Here is a 15580-nt window from a genome sequence, read left to right on the forward strand (position 1 = left end):
GGCTTTTGTATGTATGACGCAAAGTGACGGGAGTTTTTTAACGTAACTATGATGAAGAAGCTATTTACATGGATTTTGATAGAATTTCGTTAATCTTTGTGAGATGAATTGCATTCACTAACATGGATCTAATATTGGTTTGTAGTATCTCGGTGCACTGCACTCCAGATGGAACAGGCTGCTACACTAGAAGCCTTGGGACAAGCCCAGCGTCACATGTCTGCCACGCACACATAAGAGGGAAAAAGAAAACTACAAAAAAACACGTACAAAAAAAAGTCAAAAAATGATTGTCAGAAGGAATTCTTCATCGCTTGTTATGGACGAACGGGGAATCGAACCCCGGACCTTTCCCAGGCGTGGATACCGGCTTTCTTCAAGGAGGAAGCCAGATGCTAAGGGAAAATTATACCACTAAACCATCCGCCCAGCTTAAGCTGTTTGTTGACGCCTCGGCTGGCAAATCCTGTAGATGAACAGAGGAACGGGGGGTCTGTGCTTTGTAGCAGCTACGTTTTGAACACCAACAACATCTATCTCTTGTCTTGTTTTGATGAATGCACGGACGGACAGCGTGAGGGATGCATGAAGAAGCTCCACTGGGTAGTGTGGTGCCGTGTATTTCTCCAGAGGGGATTCTATCCTGTATAAAGCGCTACTTTGACATGAAACAAGTCAGGACTGTCACAAACATACGGGCCAAGAGAAATAACAAAACAAGAAAAAAAATCAATTGCGGCCCAAAAAAAAGAAGTGCGCCCCCAGAAGTCTCTTGCGCCAGAATATGAAAATGAGCCAGTAGAGCGAAAGGCCCTTTCAGCAGGAAAAAAAAAAGAGTCCCAAGCAATAATGACGTTGTGTTTATATACAAAGTGTAGCTCTGTGTGTGAAAGAGGGGAGCAGTCGTGTGTTACTCTTTGGGGAACAGCTCGACTGAGACTCCGCTGGGTGGTTTAGAGGAAGACTGATTCGAGCTGCTGCCGATAATCGTCGGGGCATCTCCGTCTACTTCGGGATCGTATTCTTCGCCGAGGTTGTTGCGCGACCGTCCGTTAATCTTGACGCGGCTCTCGCTCCGGTCGTCTGAGTTAGAACCATCGGCGCTCGATCGCCTTCTTTCATAGTCGTCGTCGTCGTCATGGTCCTCGGAGGGAAGCATCTCGTGGTCCGTTACCTTTTGCTTGATGAAGGAGTCGATGATGTAATACTGGAGAGCGTTCATGATGAGGGGGAAGATCATCATGACGAATGCGACCTGGAGCTTTTCGTTGCCCTCTGTCCATCCAAGCGCCCAGTCGCCGACCTGCGAGATCCAGGGCATCATGATGAAGATGATGAGAACGCAGACCTTCATGCCAAACAGCCCAGCGAAGTATATAAAGGACTGCTTGAGCCACCACCAGGCGTTGGGAGGGTTGCCGTAGTAGCCGGACTTGATGGACTCGACGGGCTTGCCGAGCGGTGTGAAGCTCGCCAGGGCGCTGAAGACGCGCAAGAGAACAATGAGGATGGGAATGCCGACAGTAGTCTATTTGCACAAGTTAGCGCTCGAATTCAAGCAAGATCAAGATTGCGACATTGCTTACATCTATGGCCAGATTCAAAAGATAAAAGGAGCACGGGTTGGGCACGTAGTCGTCGTCGCCTCTGGCCACCAGCACCAGCCTCTCGACCACAGTGGGCTCTACCTTGATGGAGAAGCGGCCGCTAGTGAGCATCGACATGAAGATGTTGGACATGTGCACCAGCACCGACCCAAAGACCTGCTTCGAGACGTCAAAGAACCAGACCTTGACGGGCCGTCGCGGGTGCTCCCTCCAGCGCTTGTAGACCAGCGACAGCATGGCCAGGCCGCCGAGCGCCGCCTGGACCAGCAGGGCAAAGGGCCCCAGGAGCTGACACTCGCCCTGCGAGGAGTCGATGTGGAAGGGCCCCGAGGGGGACGATGTCGCCGTGGCGGTGGCCGAGGCGAGCGTCGTTGTGAGAGTGGCCATGGCTGTGAAGATTGCGGGAGTAGGAATGTCGACTCCTATCGCCGCATCACGAGCGGGATACATGCCGTTGGGGAAGAGTGTCGTCGAAATATGAGAAAGGAGAGGAAGAAAAGACAGAGATATATCGCGGGCCGCGAAGGAAGGAAAAAGGGTAGGACAAGGTTGGCGGATATCGCCCGAGGCTGAGTGGCGGAGCAAACGTTCAGTCGAAACTGCTAATTAGGCACGGGACAGCGATTTGGGATTGTCACGAGAGCCCTCCCAGAAGACCTTTAGTTGTCTTTTTCTTTTCTTTTTCGGGTGGGTGCGTGCCCAGCACAACAAAAACCGCAGCCAGTGAAGGGAAAAAAAAAAGCAAGGAAGCTCGAAAAGGGAAAACGACGAGATTGGCCGATACGAGATGCTCAGCCGTGCTTTTGCCTCGTTGGTTACATCACTGAGTGTCGTTGATTACCTTATTTTCGGCGCGGGTTGGGTTTATTAAGCTGCCGAGAGTACCTGGGACCGGGGCGGCTCGTATTGGGCAAGGCGCGAAACGGGGTAGGGGCTACAAGGCGGGACGGGCCAATCATGGGCCGGCGTTTGGGATGACGGTCTCGATCTGACGGCGGCATTCCGTCCCAGGCCATCCCTGAACTGCCGGCCCAACACTTTTTCCGTATATTACAGTGACGAAGTGACCTGACAGCTTGTGGCTTGTGGCTGTGCTTATCCTGTGGCTTGGCAGTGGTCTGGTACGAAGCGCAAAGTACCTCTCTCTCTCTCTTTTTGGTGGGGCAATCCGATCACCAGCGGGAAAAAGTTGGAGGCTTTCTGAATATCAGCCTCACGACCACGATCCCCTCCATCTCTCCCTCTCTCGAGAACTCTTTACCCAGCTCTCCGCCCTTCTACAACCCAGCCCGCCATGTTCCGCACGCGGCTGCTACGGATGCCCCGGCAGGCATTGGGCCTGAACCTGCGCGCATCCGCCGCCAATGGCTCCAGCTTCAGCGCCAACTCCAGCTTCAACAAGATCAACGCCGCACGAAGCCTGCACTCGGTGCCCGCGCTGCCTCACGATTACTCCGAGGGCGTGCCCAATCTGATGAGCCCCGGAGGTTTCTCGCTTGCCTGGACAGACTACATGACCGTCACGGTGGACAAGCTCAACGCCATGATTGCCGGTAAGCAAAAGCGCCTGTTATAGAACTCTTTTGCTTCATATAAACTCTCTGCCCTCTCTCTCTTGAAACTCTGAACTGATACTGATATCCTCTCTCCAGGCACCGAGCTCGAAACCCACGACGTCAAGACCATCCTCCTCATGACGGCCCGCGAACCCAGCCAAGCCCCCATCTTCAACCACGCCTCCATGGCCCACAACAACCACTTCTTCTTCCAGGGCATCGCCCCCCAAGGCACCCCCATGCCCGACGAGCTGCGCCGCGAGCTCGAGGCCTCCTTCTCCTCCATCGAGTCCCTCCGCCTCGAGTTCATCGTCACCGCCTCCGCCATGTTCGGCCCCGGATTCGTCTGGCTCGTCAAGGCCGGGCCCGGCGACTACCGCCTGCTGCCGACTTACCTCGCTGGCTCGCCTTACCCGGGCGCCCACTGGCGCATGCAGTCCACCGATATGAACACCGTTGGCAATGATGGCTCTGCGCGCTCGTATCTTAGGAACCAGAGCCTCGGCGCTAGAAGGAGGGTTGGGGACTTGCCTCCTGGAGGTATTGAGCTGGAGCCGCTGCTGTGTCTTAATACTTGGGAGCACGCTTGGTTGCTGGACTGGGGTATGGGTGTGGATGGAAAGGGCGGGAAGGCTGCCTACGTTGATGCTTGGTGGAAGTTGATTGACTGGGAAAAGGTGCACCAGAGGTCTGGCGTGCTGCGCCCCGAGTACATGTCAGAGACATCCCCATGAAAAGGAGACGATGGGCAAGAGAAAGATGAAAGGAAAAAATAAAAAGACAAGCGGAATAAGAAGCCGGGGGAATTGGGCAACGAAAGAATAAGAGAGGGCCAAGATTAACGTATATATGTCATGCTTAAAAAGAAAAAAGGGAAACCGGTCCGCTGGCGTACTTGAGCCGAGGGGTTGGAAATTGGTCGGATCAAGACGCCTGGTCGGAAGAGATGTAAGATAGTGTAAAGGTACTATATATACTTATTATGCTCTATCTGAAAAACATGAGTAGAAATGTATCTTTTGGAGAGGCAGATTGAGTTGTCATGAGGGTGGAGTGTTGTCGTAATGGCTTCACATAGGGGTCTTACCCTAGAATCAATATTGATTTTCAATAATTTGACAAACCGTGGCATCTTGATTTAATTCGGCTTGTTATTTATAATGCGTCTATTCTAAGCCCATGAATTTAATTTTATCTGATTGGTACAAGGAATAAAGTTCAAGAATTGGTTGTAAAATTCAACATGGCTCATATATAACAGCTTACGCATAGCTAAAGTCCAACATGATCTATCGTCAAACAATCCCGTCAAATAATACGATTCTACAATCACAATCAAATAAAATGCGCACCAAAGTATAAGTAGATTTTCATATATATATTTGATTGCATCAATTTTCTGTAAACCAATACACTTCCCCACGTCGAAAAAATCCCCAAGCCAACAACATTTTTCCAAAAAATCGTTCTCATAATCCTTTGAAGGACGCTTTCTAACTTATAAATAATAGGTATCATCAATCTTAGCTCTCAAAAAAATACAACAAAACAAATTCGCGCGTCTTTCGCTATGAAATCTTTGTTCTTTCGCTCGCCGATTTTTTGTCCTTTGGAGGGGTTTGTTTTCTGCATGAAGAGAAGAAAAGGGGGTTTCGGGAGAAGTATAAATAACAGCGGAGGTAAGGTGCATGCAGTCTTGCTGCTTTGGCCTCGGCGAGAGAAGGGGATATAATGGAATTGAAGGAGATTGAGAAGAGAGAGAGAGAGGACAAAAAAGGAAATGGTCATAATTCATTCTTCGTTATAAACAAAAGGAAAGTCATCAAAACTAAAAAGAAACAAGAGAAACAAAGAACAAATCGAAAGTAAAAAGATTGAATATGATATCTTTTTTTGAAAATATGATTTAAATCATGTTACCGTTGACACTGATCTCGAAGCCATCGCCCTTCTGCTTCAGTGCCTTGGCCAGCATAAGCTCTCGCATCCAGTCAATGCGCTCGTCACGGTTCTTGACAGCGAAATGGTGCGTCTTGCCAGTGCCATTGACACCCTCGGTTGAGGCGTTGGGCTGCAGAGAGCTGTCACGCTTGCGCAGTCGAGCTCCGTTCTTATCCTGAGGGATGAGCTGGAAGCTGAAAGCACCAACGGGATCGCTCTTATCACGGTTGTGAGAAATAGAGACTGCCTTGAAAGCTGCGCTGAGCTTGGAAGTAGATGCTAGGCTGGAGCAGGCAATCGCGTAGTCGTCAATATCGACATACTCGAGCGTGCGATCAACCTGCTGAGCATCTTTGTGCATGTTCAGGCGAGTGCCCTTCAAGGTAAAGTAGCCGTCCTGCCATTCGTGACGAAGCAAACGCACCTTGCGCTTCTTCATGGGGCCCTGGAAGCTGACGCCGTTGGCAGGCGCTGCCTCTGGTGCCTCCTTGGAGACACCCGGGCCCATTGAGGGCATGGGAGGGATGGCCTGCTCATACGTGGTGCGGTCCGACCAAGGATAGTTGAAGCGAGGCGGGGCTTGGGTAGGTTGAGACTGCTGCTGGGGCTGCTGCTGCTGGTGTGGACGGACTGGAGTTCTAGGAGATGCCGACCTGGGCTCAGGGGCCCTTTGATAGGTGCGAGTGGCCCGGTTCTCGTCCAAGGCGGGAAGAACAGGGAAAGACGGGCGGCGGCCAGAAGCTCGCGACTGGGACCGGTTGTGGCCCACAGTAGGAGCAGCCCGGTAGTTCATATCGGGAGGCACTGACTGAGAGGCATCACGAGCAACGGGTCCAAGAGGCACGGCCGTGATCGGGACATCCATCTCGGAGAATGGAGTCCCGAATCGGTAGGGGTTCTTTGCAGTTTCCAAGTCGGGAGACAACGGATCTCCCTTGTCCATCTGATATGGCACAAACTCCTGCTGCAGGGGAGAGGAGCGGCGCGATGCCTGCTGCTGCTGTTGAACGGGCTGAGATACAGGTGGTCGGGGAGGTGCCTGTCGCGCCGCGGGTTGAGAGTTTCCTGGGATGGACAGCTTTGGCAGACGTCTCAAGCCCTGGTGAGGTTGGGCAGACGGTGTAACTTCAAAGGGGGGAGTGGGTGGCACTTCATTGCTGCCTGGGTTGGACCTTTGAAAGTTAAGGAATTGGCGGACGTTATCCTGGGGATCGCGCATCTGCATGTTCCGAAGGGTCGTTTCCTGAAGATACTGCAGAGGTGGCAGGCCACCAGGGCCAAGGATATCAGACGATGCCACAACAGACGGAACCGAATCGGAAAACGGCCGGAATGTCTCGTTAGGATCCAGAGCCCTGGCCGTGTCGGGGTTGCCTGCATCGCCATAGACGAGAACAGCTCCACTAGCCTTGTTGATGTCGATATGGGGATTCATGGCCTTGAACTCCTCAATGATCTTCTGCTGCTTCTTCCACTTTGAGCACTTCTCGCCCTTTGAACAGTTGTGCGGCTTTGGAATGACCTGTTCAATGCCAATGATAGATACAGATTCCATTGGTGTAATGGGATCGGTAGCCCGGCGAACCCTGCGGTTGCTCTCATGGCGGCGTGTCGAGCCACTGCTGTCCTTTTTCATCACCTTCCTGGCTTCACGGCTTGGTCTATCCTCAATCGGCGTCGTAGCCTGGGGAGAGGCAGGCCTGCTATCCATCAATGCCTGGATTTGATGCCATACCCTTGTTCGGATTCCGAAAGAAGAGATGCTTAGCTCCTTCAGGTCTTCAAACTTCAATGTGATCAGGATAGCACCGTTGATATCATTCTCGATGAACCTCTCCGTAATCGCCAGCTCAATACCGGCATCGAGCATTGACTGTGCAACCATCTCGGGCGTCCAAGATGCTAGCGTCGATGGGTCGAGCTCTGCATTGGTATACTGGAAAGGGCCGTTCCAACGAGATGCTCGGGCATGGGAAACAACTTCTCGAGGCACAGCCGGAGTCATAGGCGACAGTGTCAAAACTGCGTCATCCTCACCTGCTTGGTACCTCGAGTACTGGTCGGCAGGGAATTGGAAGAGGTGTGGGCCGCGAGGGCCTTCAACCTGCTTCGGAGAGTATTCGAGATAGAACTGCGGCACTCTACTTGAACGAGGGGTGGGGACCTCGTCGTACGAAGAGAGCGTTGTGATACTTGGCTGCCCAGACTGCGAGGACCCGATGTTAGCGCCTTGTTTCCGCTTCCGAGAAACACGGGCAGAAAGGAAAGGAATCCACCTACTGATTGCAGACTCACTCGGGGTGAGTTATCTTCCGCCTCGCTCACTTCATCTTCGTCGTCTTCTTCATCCCAATCCGTGTCCACAAACTCAGTGGCTACTGACGTCGGTCTAAACTGCTGGGGCTCTTGCTTGAGGTTAAAAAAGGTGTTCTGGGGAGCGGGCTTCTGGCGCATCTCCTGGTATGTGCGGCTCTCGCCGACATGGAAGGAGTTGTAGTCCTGGATAAGCTTCCAATTAGTGGCCGGCCGGGTTGGAATCTGTGCAAGCAATCCTGCTACATACCATCCTTCTAGATGTATATACTCTTTTTGCTTAATCTTTTTGCTTTCGTCCTTTTCTTCTCTTTTCTTGGTAAGGTGGCCTGTCTAATACATGGAAGTGGTGAGGGTAGCTTCGAGGTGCTTCGGGATAGCTCGGGAAGAGGTAGAACAAAGATCAGCAGCCGTTGCCGGCAACTTCTCTAAAGACACAGGAACAGCTGAACAATGTAACAATGTAGGTCTTCAGAGTTACGGTAGTAAAAAAGAAATGCAAAACCAAGGAGGAAATTAACAGCTCGATACGGAGTAGACGTCACCAAAACGAGACAGAGGTCGCAAAGGGGGAGGAGAGTTCTGCGTCTCAGTGGGCGGCTAGCGGTTGATAAGTATTCTTCGTGAGGGCCGAAGGTCGCATCTCAGGGACCACCCGTCGAGTTCGTGCGGGCAAAAATACGCATACGCCTACAGCTGCGCGTTTGAGCAAGGGGACTCAGTCCCGGTAGTCAGCACCAGAGCTAGTCTGTAATGCGATGTGATGAGCACACCGATCCGGCTTGCGAGAGTCGTTGCGGGGGACAAGAATAGCAGTCCCACAGGCCGAAAGAACGACAAGCACAGCACAGGCCCGTACGAGAACAAGGTGACACAACTGGGCGCGGTGCTAGAGTCAAAGAGCTGGTTCCTATTGGCGCCTGAGGCTGGTCCCTTCTGCCGTGAGGGCGGCGCGAAGACGACGGGATCAATTGGACCGTCAGTCAAACACTGGCAGATGGTGTCGTTTCTTCCAGCCAGTCAATCGCCTTGGCCGCCCATGGAGGCTGCCGCACTGGTCCCATCTGTGGAGCATGTGCAGGGTTGTCGAGCTTTGTGATTTGCTGTAATGATCAAGACCGTTGTCGCCGGTGCTCGTCCAAATATAGCCGGCGCTTAGGCGCCGTGATCTCTAGACTCTAGCAGCCGACTAGGATGCAGACAAGCTCGAGTTCGGTCCTTGTCAACAATGACGGATCATTCATGCACAAGCAAGGATCTCAGTGCAGTCTCTCTGTGCCTGTATGCACGGAGCATGGGAAGCGGGCTTCCAGTTGCTGCGAGAAACAGAAGCATTCAAGACAGGCGAGAGAAGGGAGGCAAGGGGGCCAGAAAGGCTTCGTCCGTCTTGCTTCCGTCCTGGCCCTGCACTCATGCATCCCCGCCCCGTCTCGCAGGTGGTTGAATGTCTGCTACGACATCACTTGCTTAAAAGTGTAAGTGCTCCGTAACCTTGCAAATCCAATTCTCGGTGACCCAACACATCAAAGGTGACACTCTGTCACTCAACACATGTACTCGTAAACACCGACCCGAGCGTCTCCTCCGTCAGCATCACAAAGCCCCATCAACTGCAAATCAAGCAAGGGCAAGGCAAGGACCTCACAAAAGCCACTCCGTAAACTGGCGGTGGAATATCAGATGCCGTCATTGTGGCCTCGTGACTCAACGAAATCTTTCCCTCGCAGGCCAAGCGAGAATAGAAGGGTGAAAAAAAAAACCAAACGGCTCCATCTTGGGACCCGTCTTGGAGCCCAAGATTTTTTTTTTTCCTTCTCCAGCCTCCGATCAACAAAGTACTCTTTCGTGCAGTAGTCGGTGAGGCCGACTAGCCTTCTGGGCGTAAATCGGCCGGCCGGTGGCTTGAGACTGTCTCAGCTGCTATGTTTGTAAACGGTCACGCTCGAGGCCGAGAATCCTTTGACCGTTGACCGTTCCCACTTCTGCATGTCTTTGGCGTCTTGATCTCCCGTGTAAGTGCGAATGGCAAGAGTGCATATGTGTTGGTTCTGTCATTGTGATAGACCCCACAGTCAGCCACCAACCGGCCACGGCTTCTCTGGGCGCTACTTTGATAGACATTAACGCTTGCATGCTTGCCTCTTTGGGCAATTGAAGAATGAGTGTTAGGTGATGAACGGGCGAGAGATTGGAAATCCCCAGCCCGCGATCATCACATCACATTGTTGGCTCTGTGATGACCTCGGGCGAGCTAGTGGGACGGTCCGGCTCATAATGACTTTGGCTCATCTCATCACACGGGACTGATGTGGCGGCAACGGGAGGCGCAGGCTTGAGACATGGCAGCATTGGAGCATACCAGACCAGCACGGGCATCAGTATCAGAGTACGAACACAAGCCGTTGAGCGAGTCGAGGCCTTGTTCGGTCTGCTTCGGTCTGCTTCGATCTGTAGGGAAGGGTCCGTCTATGCTCGCCTCTGCTTGCTCACCCTTGTTGCGGTGACGTGAATTCGCGATGCTGAGCAGGCAAGTCTCGGCTGTCGGCTTCCCAATGCTAGCACAATGACGACTGAAGGAAGCACAGATGATAGTTCTGCTTGCAAGATGCTGCTCGGCCGCACGGCGGTCAATCTCGATAGGCCGAATCTTACACAATAGCTTCCATGTGCGGCGCCGCTCGCGCATAATGAGGATCTGGAGCTTGCGCAACCTTGATCACGGCCGGCCGACGACCTAGCCCTCTAACAGCTGGGCTCTATCAGAAGCAAGCTATCCCCCAAACCCTGCAAGCCACCGCCGGCCGTGATAGGGCAGACGGGTATCACGACAACGTCGCTGGGATGCTAGATAGACTAGCGACCTCGGTCAAGCAGCGAGATGCGACGTGACACCAGGACAAGGGAGCCGATCTTTTCTCTCGGAATCGAGCCAGCCTCCCAGCCGCTACCCCACACCGTATACGGCGGGAAAACAGAAGCAGAGGCTCCAATTGGCGATAAGCAGCAAGATTGATGAGGGAAAAAAAAGAACCTTGAAAGAGACAAAGAGAGAGGCCAGACAGAGCCTGTGGGAGACACAGAAATGGGGGGGTGTGGTCTCATGCGCTGTGGTCCGTGCTAGCCCTCCATTAGCAGCAGCTGCAAGACCCCTGGCCCCTGCGCATACTGTATCTTTTACTGTGCATGAGACTATCAAGCCGGCAGAGGCATTTCGTGCTACTAGCCAGAGAGCTAGAGGACAGGCGCAGGGAGGGGATGGGACGATAATGATCCCCCTCTGTTGCTCTCCATCTGCGGTACATGTATGTCTTACCTTATTGCCCGGTTGATACAGGTACCACCAGGTTGTGGATGACGAGCGGGGGTTCGCTTTGATATCAGGCAACGAGAAAAAAGAAGATTGAACAGCCAAGTTGCCAAGATGGTTCGAATGGCCGAAATCTCATGTCCCTTGTGCAGCCAATCCAGGCGGCGATATTCCAGACTCCACGTGCCGGCGAGGTCACGCAGGCCAATTGGGCACGGCACAATTTCACTCCCAAGGCCCAATCACAGCGCGGCACCGGCTTCCGCGCTGCCCATTGGCCAGATTTCCATCAATCGCATCATTCGCCATTTCAGCGTCGTCGAACGGGAGCGGACAAGACGGAAGAGAAGAAAGAGAGCGAGGGAACAAAAAGATTGGCTACCCTACAACGTGAACGTGCTGCAACGGCCCACCTGATTTGCACGATTGTACTCGTAGAGTCATATACGTTGACTGTACGAGCACAGTAAACCCGCACTTGGCCGTGAATCTTTGTCTCGACTCCTCCAAGCCAAAGTCCGTCTCTCACTAGCCAGCTGATTAAAAAAGAAAGCAAACTAGTGCTTCGCTCCCGTCTCCAAGGACCCCCAGTCTCCGCCAATGCCTTGCATTTACCTCACGCAACGGAAACGGCGCCGGCAAGACAAATGACTAGCATGGACACAAGCTACCATGGCATGGCTTCTCAGGCCTGGCCTGGCCGTTGCTCACCGACATGTTTATCGTGTAACGGAGCTTCTATGACGCTATCTAAGAGGTGGAAACCCAGAGACAGTATTACGCAAAAGAAAATCCCAAGAGAAAAAAGAATCCACCGCGGGCGGCGCAACGTGCGGCAGACCAGGGCGGTGTTTTTTTTTTTTTCTCCTTGAGGGGGATTTTTTGTTGTTGCTCTTTTCGTGGTGTCTCACACAACTACGACGTTGAGCAAGGTAGTTAACGGACTACGGACTACGGGCACGGAGAATGTTGAGCCGATTTCTTCACAAACGGCTTTGCTAACGAACGCTAGACTCCCGCTAGACGACGAATGGGGGCGCCCGTCAACTTCATAACGGAGGACGACTACTCGTCAGAGGTACGGAGCAGAAAGTCGTGAGGAGGACTCTTGGCCCGCCGGGACCGAGCTGCACGAAGCCCGCAGGGTTCACGTTCACGCAGGTGAGCAAGCACAAGCAGGAATCCTTGAGCTTACCCCATACTTGTACGAAGAGGCAAGGCAATGAGCCTATCCGATCCGGCCGAATAGTGTGATAGGCCGAGCTAAAAAGTCCACCGCTAGGGTCTTTTAGACCAATTCTGATGCCCTGATGATCACCAGCTAGGAAATAGCACCCGTCTCGCCACAGTGCGCAAGACATACAGGCCCCCCCTAACGAGCATACGGCAAGGGAAAGCAATCTTGCCTTGGTCCCCTTGTCTCTCTCTCTGCTGCTGCTTCTTGGCCAGGAGGGGAAGCTAAATCCCACCCACAAAAGCCACCAGCCACCAAGAGGATTCGATCCGAGAGAGAGACAGAAAAGTCGAAAAGTGATGGGCCAGTCGTTGACACTGCTCATTTCCGTCGACCACCGGCCTCAAACACCCAGAGCACCAGACGTCCACCAATGGCTTTGCGTGAAACCCCCATCTCGAGGGCTCACATGGCCGTGAATAAATGCGCCCCAATCTTTGCTGCGTGGTGGATGGTTCGCAGCTCTGGCCCCGAGTTCCACAGCGTAGACGAGCATAACTGGCTTGGTGTGCGAGGTTGGCCTCGGACGAAGTGCGATCGACATGTGCAAGTATGTACACCACCGACTCTCTCGATCACGCCGAATCGCACACTGTACTACCACCTAGCACGAGCATGCACTCGGACAGGTAATCTACGGCGAGAGAACAAGATCCATGGCAAATCACACGCTAACCTCCAATGCTGTTATAAACTCCGTAAGAGCATCAAGTCAAGAGAGACAAAAATTTCATGGGCTTCGGAAGCACACCACCCGGAAGATCCACTAGTAAAAGTACTGCATCTGCTCCACAGCAAGTTGATTCTGTACTGTGCATCTGGGGATAAGGGCCCTGGACGGCCTCGGAAGAGGATGCCTTTGGGTTTATTCCCACTCGTGGATGTAGCTCGGCTTTGTTCCTGGAGAGCTGTCATTTCTGCCCCCTGCCTTGGTGTAAAATATTACCAGTCACTCAGCAATCTTAAAAGCAAGGATAGAGTCGTAATCGAATTATTAATTTGATCAGTCAAGTTGCTCAGATGGACTCTTTTCTCTCCGACAGTGCGAGGCCCGACCTGACTGGCTGACTGACTGACTGACTCGAAGCTGTCATGCACGTCTTCGTACTAGGGACCTGTTTGGAGCCGGCCTTGGACGAGCTGGACTGGAGAGCTGCGCGTATCCGCATCAGGATGGGTGGACGCTAGTTGCCCTTTCAAAGAGGTCAAGTACAGTAGCATTAGTCGTACGCGGAAAATAGCCTACTTTTTACCTTACTGGGAGAGATCGGGGCGGACAAACTGTCTAGTAGCGAGGGATGAGTACGAGTATTCGCGCAAATACCTGCTCCGCAATGTTCTGGTATAAACTAGATTGGCAGCCCAGAGGCTAGTCGTCCTAACACTGTGTGCGGGCATCTGCGAAGTTCATGGCACGAAATGTGAGAGCTCAATGCCGTGTGCCCTGATGGAGCGTGATAAACGGTGATTAGCTTGACAAGAGTGCATGTGGCGTCCTTGAGGCTGAAGATGAGAGATTAAAGAATGAGTAATGAGCACCTATCGGCGTTGATGATCGTATGTCGTCGGAGAGCTGGCGAGCCCCCCCTGTTACGCACGGCCGCACTACTCGTGGATAATGGATATGAGTGTTTGTATCCATATGCTTCGTATGTGCCAGAGAACTGAGCCGAGCCATGTTCAAGGCCGGAGATATCAGGGCGAGGGACGGGGGAAAAGGCAATGGAGCCGTCGATTTTTTGGTCTCGATTTCGAGAGACACTGGGGTCACCCACTTTCGAGGCCAAGTCTTGACACTACCTTCTAGCCCAAGAACTACCGGGTACCACGAGTTTTCATAGTATACTCCGTGGGTAACCAAAATTCCTGCCCATGTACGAGTGCTAATCCGGGTGCGATCGGGCATTGAGGGGTCGAGGTCGGTAGCCGAGACTGCGCGGCGGTGATGGAATGGTCCCAGCTCCAGCTGCGGGACAGGGAGGCGAGGCCATGTTGCAAAGGCACGGCGGTAGACGACAAGTATCCCGTAGTATCCTTGCAATATCTGCCCAAGGCGGCCCTGACAAAGATTGTCTAAGTCCAACCCGTGAAAGCCAAAAGTACTCCTGGTATAAACAGTAAGGTAGTCGTATAGATAGAGCTTTAGTAAGTAGGTGGCTAGTAATAGCAGAAGTAGAGACGGTGTTACGACATGTAGAGTAGTGCAGTGCCGCACTAGACACCTCCAAAAGCCGATGCTAAGAGACGCGGGGTTCCTGCGAGATCCAACAGCAGCGGCTCGAAAGATGCTGGAAAAACGTGGGCAGCCCAACGACACAACATGTGTCATACACAGCTTCGTCACGAGCAGCAACAATCTTAGCGAGCGCGAGGCCGCCAGGTTTTATACTCCCACGATTAACGCCCTCGAAGAAGCGAGTGGAAACGATGTGACGCCTATCCGACGACAACACACGAATCTGTAGCATTTGAGATCGATACCACCAGCGGCAAGGTGACTGACCTTGACTGCTTTGCATATCGCGCTTTGGCCTGGGCGCTTAGCGGTTCACGACAGCCGAGATCAGACGAGATCAGACGCAGACGCAGGAAGGGCCATCACGGAAAAGATTAGGCCACAATTACTAAGAGGCAGAAGGGTAATTCCGGGATAAATTAAAAATAGCATCAAAGCTGTGGTCTCACGCGGCGGCCATGGCAGACACGTGCGTGCTGAGTGATGGCCATCCATGGCACTGCGATAGCGCCAGTAGTGTGATTTGCCGCGTCATGACAAACAGAGGGGACGGTAGCTTGTATCTAAGCGCCCGGCTGCGAGCATGAACAGATGGCCGCAGGATCCGTCGCCAAATTTAGCCCGGGATTGGGCCAGCGTGAGGGGTTAACGGACATCTGATAGAAGCAGGGATATGTGTGCTGCTTGTCACTTTGAAGCAGAAGAAGAGCCGTTTTTGTCTCATTCGGGACCGTTGGAGTCTTGCCGTTGTATTGTGGAAAATTGGATGTTCCCTCGTGGAAAGACACGGAATATGGTGACTTTGAAAACGGTGTACCTAGGAAATCGCAATAGAGCACAGGAGAATGAATGAATACCTGATACCTGACCCAATCCACGTTACTACCATCTGTTGTTCTTGTCAACGGCACGGCACTGAATTCAGCCGTTTTAGGCAAATGGACTTTTTCATTGGCGTTATCGCATCTCCATCTCCATCGACAAGAGAAGCAAGAGCAGCAGCAATCCAACTTCCCAAATGCTACCCCGGCCCACTCTCTCCTTCTTTATTCACTCATTCAGTCAGCCACACCAGCCGCGAAGCCAGATACAACTGAGAAGGAGCGAGCGGTGCTGTCCTTCCCTTTCTCCTCACTGAGATCGGTCGAAAGTGCGGACTTGCCTTTGTAGCGGACCCCCGGCGCGTGTGATTGGCCATTTCTTGCAGCCCGGTCCCCTGCTAGCGCGCCATGCTACCTGCGCGAGTGAGCCAATCTCGATCGCTAGGTGGTCTGTTGGCAGGGACTGGTCCTTGCGCAGGGAAGGCGCTACAGTTCGGTTGGTCCCGCGGCCCCTGCCGCTTGCTGCACGAGCCAGCTTTTCGTCACATCCCGTCGTCGAATCAAC

At 52.8% G+C, this 15580-nt stretch overlaps 5 protein-coding genes and 1 non-coding gene across 6 annotated transcripts; 1 reads left to right on the forward strand and 5 right to left on the reverse strand.

The window, feature by feature from the left end:
• Positions 1-320: 320 nt before the first annotated feature.
• Positions 321-429, reverse strand: V8C40DRAFT_t91. The gene has a single exon. It is a non-coding gene; the product is annotated as a tRNA-Ala (tRNA).
• V8C40DRAFT_240626 (vacuolar membrane protein-domain-containing protein) lies at positions 407-2433 on the reverse strand. The gene is made up of 2 exons (XM_083214838.1): positions 1587-2433; positions 407-1528 (listed from the first exon to the last, which is right to left on the reverse strand). The coding sequence occupies exons 1-2, from the start codon at positions 2055-2057 to the stop codon at positions 911-913; spliced, it is 1089 nt and encodes a 362-aa protein (XP_083074754.1). The 5' UTR covers positions 2058-2433; the 3' UTR covers positions 407-910.
• Positions 2434-2789: 356 nt separating this feature from the next.
• V8C40DRAFT_240627 (mitochondrial 37S ribosomal protein mS42) lies at positions 2790-4277 on the forward strand. Its single transcript, XM_083214839.1, has 2 exons — positions 2790-3160; positions 3260-4277. The coding sequence occupies exons 1-2, from the start codon at positions 2902-2904 to the stop codon at positions 3895-3897; spliced, it is 897 nt and encodes a 298-aa protein (XP_083074755.1). The 5' UTR covers positions 2790-2901; the 3' UTR covers positions 3898-4277.
• Positions 4278-4875: 598 nt separating this feature from the next.
• Positions 4876-7657, reverse strand: V8C40DRAFT_187325 (SAM and PH domain-containing protein). Its single transcript, XM_083211815.1, has 2 exons — positions 7385-7657; positions 4876-7310 (listed from the first exon to the last, which is right to left on the reverse strand). Exons 1-2 carry the CDS (start codon positions 7556-7558, stop codon positions 5070-5072), a joined length of 2415 nt encoding a protein of 804 aa, XP_083074756.1. The 5' UTR covers positions 7559-7657; the 3' UTR covers positions 4876-5069.
• A 1973-nt stretch (positions 7658-9630) lies between these two features.
• Positions 9631-10186, reverse strand: V8C40DRAFT_187353 (uncharacterized protein). The gene has a single exon (XM_083211816.1). It carries the CDS (start codon positions 10101-10103, stop codon positions 9711-9713), a length of 393 nt encoding a protein of 130 aa, XP_083074757.1. The 5' UTR covers positions 10104-10186; the 3' UTR covers positions 9631-9710.
• Positions 10187-13414: 3228 nt separating this feature from the next.
• V8C40DRAFT_240637 (uncharacterized protein) lies at positions 13415-13965 on the reverse strand. The gene has a single exon (XM_083214840.1). It carries the CDS (start codon positions 13862-13864, stop codon positions 13427-13429), a length of 438 nt encoding a protein of 145 aa, XP_083074758.1. The 5' UTR covers positions 13865-13965; the 3' UTR covers positions 13415-13426.
• Positions 13966-15580: the final 1615 nt, after the last annotated feature.

The sequence above is a fragment of the Trichoderma camerunense genome, assembly GCF_050948025.1.
Source record: "Trichoderma camerunense strain CBS 138272 chromosome Unknown V8C40scaffold_6, whole genome shotgun sequence".
In the NCBI taxonomy this organism is placed as follows: Eukaryota; Fungi; Ascomycota; class Sordariomycetes; order Hypocreales; family Hypocreaceae; genus Trichoderma; species Trichoderma camerunense.

Coding starts and splice junctions, on each gene's coding strand:
- V8C40DRAFT_187353 (XM_083211816.1), bottom strand. CDS start 10,103: ATGCGCGAGCGGCGCCGCACATGGAAGCTATTGTGTAAGATTCGGCCT.
- V8C40DRAFT_240626 (XM_083214838.1), bottom strand. CDS start 2,057: ATGTATCCCGCTCGTGATGCGGCGATAGGAGTCGACATTCCTACTCCC. Junction 1,529..1,586: donor TTTTGAATCTGGCCATAGAT/GTAAGCAATGTC, acceptor TTGTGCAAATAG/ACTACTGTCGGCATTCCCAT.
- V8C40DRAFT_240637 (XM_083214840.1), bottom strand. CDS start 13,864: ATGCCCGATCGCACCCGGATTAGCACTCGTACATGGGCAGGAATTTTG.
- V8C40DRAFT_240627 (XM_083214839.1), top strand. CDS start 2,902: ATGTTCCGCACGCGGCTGCTACGGATGCCCCGGCAGGCATTGGGCCTG. Junction 3,161..3,259: donor GCTCAACGCCATGATTGCCG/GTAAGCAAAAGC, acceptor TCCTCTCTCCAG/GCACCGAGCTCGAAACCCAC.
- V8C40DRAFT_187325 (XM_083211815.1), bottom strand. CDS start 7,558: ATGCGCCAGAAGCCCGCTCCCCAGAACACCTTTTTTAACCTCAAGCAA. Junction 7,311..7,384: donor CCCGAGTGAGTCTGCAATCA/GTAGGTGGATTC, acceptor GGGTCCTCGCAG/TCTGGGCAGCCAAGTATCAC.